The sequence below is a fragment of the Glycine soja genome, chromosome 7, assembly GCF_004193775.1.
Source record: "Glycine soja cultivar W05 chromosome 7, ASM419377v2, whole genome shotgun sequence".
Taxonomy (NCBI): Eukaryota; Viridiplantae; Streptophyta; class Magnoliopsida; order Fabales; family Fabaceae; genus Glycine; species Glycine soja.
This window is the reverse complement of record NC_041008.1, coordinates 28883160-28885211: the sequence shown is the minus strand read 5'-3', so window position 1 is coordinate 28885211 and position 2052 is coordinate 28883160. Positions and strand designations below refer to the sequence as shown.

At 29.5% G+C, this 2052-nt stretch overlaps 1 protein-coding gene across 2 annotated transcripts; it reads right to left on the bottom strand.

The window, feature by feature from the left end:
- Window positions 1-215: 215 nt before the first annotated feature.
- On the bottom strand, window positions 216-1129 carry LOC114420763 (serine-aspartate repeat-containing protein I-like). 2 transcript variants are annotated; one of them, XM_028386567.1, is made up of 2 exons: window positions 528-1129; window positions 216-394 (listed from the first exon to the last, which is right to left on the bottom strand). In XM_028386567.1, the coding sequence occupies exon 1, from the start codon at window positions 1103-1105 to the stop codon at window positions 551-553; it is 555 nt and encodes a 184-aa protein (XP_028242368.1). In that variant the 5' UTR covers window positions 1106-1129; the 3' UTR covers window positions 216-394; window positions 528-550. The 2 variants fall into 2 exon arrangements, with proteins under 2 accessions (XP_028242368.1, XP_028242367.1); XM_028386566.1 differs by having other exon boundaries at window positions 544-1129.
- Between the last annotated feature and the right edge of the window lie 923 nt (window positions 1130-2052).

Here is a 2052-nt window from a genome sequence, read left to right as displayed (position 1 = left end):
TTAAAATCTTTTTTTACAGTTATTTCTTTTATTTTGGTTGAGAAAAAAAATAATTCTCGATCCATTCTATTTCTTTTAATCTTTTCTTTTTTTTGGTACAATATATTATTTATTTTGGTGTAATGATATATTTGGTTCATTAAAAATTATGTTATTCTACATGACAAATATTTTGGTTCCACTTTTGATAAACACATTAAATTTGATATAAATTATATTAAAATTATACTTTAATAAATTTTATATTATTTTACTTCTACATATTATTCATCCAACATATGGTGTACATGATAAAAAAAAAAAAAGTAATGTCTTGTGTCTTTTTCATGTCTTTTTCAGGTGTTCGTTCTTCTTCTTGTCCTGTATTCATATCTTGATGTGTATCCAACACAATCTGAAGGTTAAAAATAAGTTACTAATTAAAATCATTAAATTACAAAAATAAAAATAATTTCTTTTAATAAAAATAAGAGCGATAAATCTCAATTCTTAAAATTAAATTAGAAGATTAAATATAAGATACCTACTTAAAAATTCACTCACATGATTATTATGGCAATGAACCACCTCCATGAATGTTAACCGCTGTCTCAGGTTCGGAGCCATTGATGGATACTGCTCCCAAATTAGTGTCTGTGTCATTACCGGCAACATTAATAGTAACTTCGATAGAAGCTTCATCAGGTACATCAGTGTCAGGATCAACATCAACGTTAATAGTAACTTCGACAGGAGCTTCATCAGGTACATCAGTGTCAGGGTCAGCATCAGTGTCAGAGTCAGCATCAACGTTAATAGTAACTTCGACAGGAGCTTCATCAGGTACCTCAGTGTCAGGCTCAACGTTAACAGTAATTGTGACATCAGCTTCAACACCAGCTTCATTAGATGTGCCATTGTCATTGTCGACGTTGACCTCAACACTAACGACAGCTTCTTGAGACGTGTCTGTGTCATCACCAAGTTCAACAACCACGACCCCATTGTCATTGCTAGTGCCAACACCAGCGTTAAGATTTACTTGTGCAGTGGACAAGTGGACATGCAGGATGAAAAGCAAAACGAAAATGAGAAATGAAAACTTTTTCAAGTAAGTCATTGACATTGTAAAGAAGATTATGTTTTCTTCTTGATCTGGTTGTGAAGTACTGGGGTGTTCTGATTAGCCATATTTATAGGTTAATTTTACATGTTACTAATCAATGCAGTACACTTGCACCACTTACGTACCGTGCATGCAATTGAATCAAATTAATGGCAGTTAAAGAGAAATCAAAATGCTGAAACACTAGCCGTAGGTAGTAGCCAAAGAAAATATATATAATTCCAACGATCCAATTGGAGAACACAGCTAGCTTCAGATTGAATTGGTAGCATTTCTCTTAACTATTGAAATTGCTAATTGGAGAAGCATAACCAGGATGATCGATCGGTAATCGTGAATGGTCCAGGTTTTAGGTGGGCGTGTCTAGAAGATTAATGGTTATCCTATGAGGATGTGGCTGTAAACAAATTAAAGAGAAATGAAAAAAAATAAAATAAAGGACAGAAAAAAAATGATTATACGAAAAAATGAAGAGAGAGACATGATAAAAAAAGAAAAGAAACAAATTTAGAAATTAATGAGGTGAAAGAGGCACTAAATCTGTAAATTTTATAATTATAACTCATTCTTCTTATTAGTTACACAACTATTCACCAAAGTTTATAAACAGTTACTTTGATATTTTATTTTAATATATAAAAATATAAATTAATTTAATCTATCTTTTAACATGTATAGTTAATCTCAAATAAAATTCAATTAAATAACCTTAATTTTAAAATTTATAATTATTTTTTAAAAAAACTTTTAAAAGTACTATTAGTAAAATAAAAATTTCTTTTTATTTGTATTCTTGCAATATCTTCACTTTTAAAACTTAATCAAGATCTGCAATATATATTATAATACTCACTAAAACTTAATTAAAATATTTTCAATATTAATACAATATTTTGTAAATTCATTAGACATTGCAACCAAACCGTAGTTGTGGGTACTGTCCCACA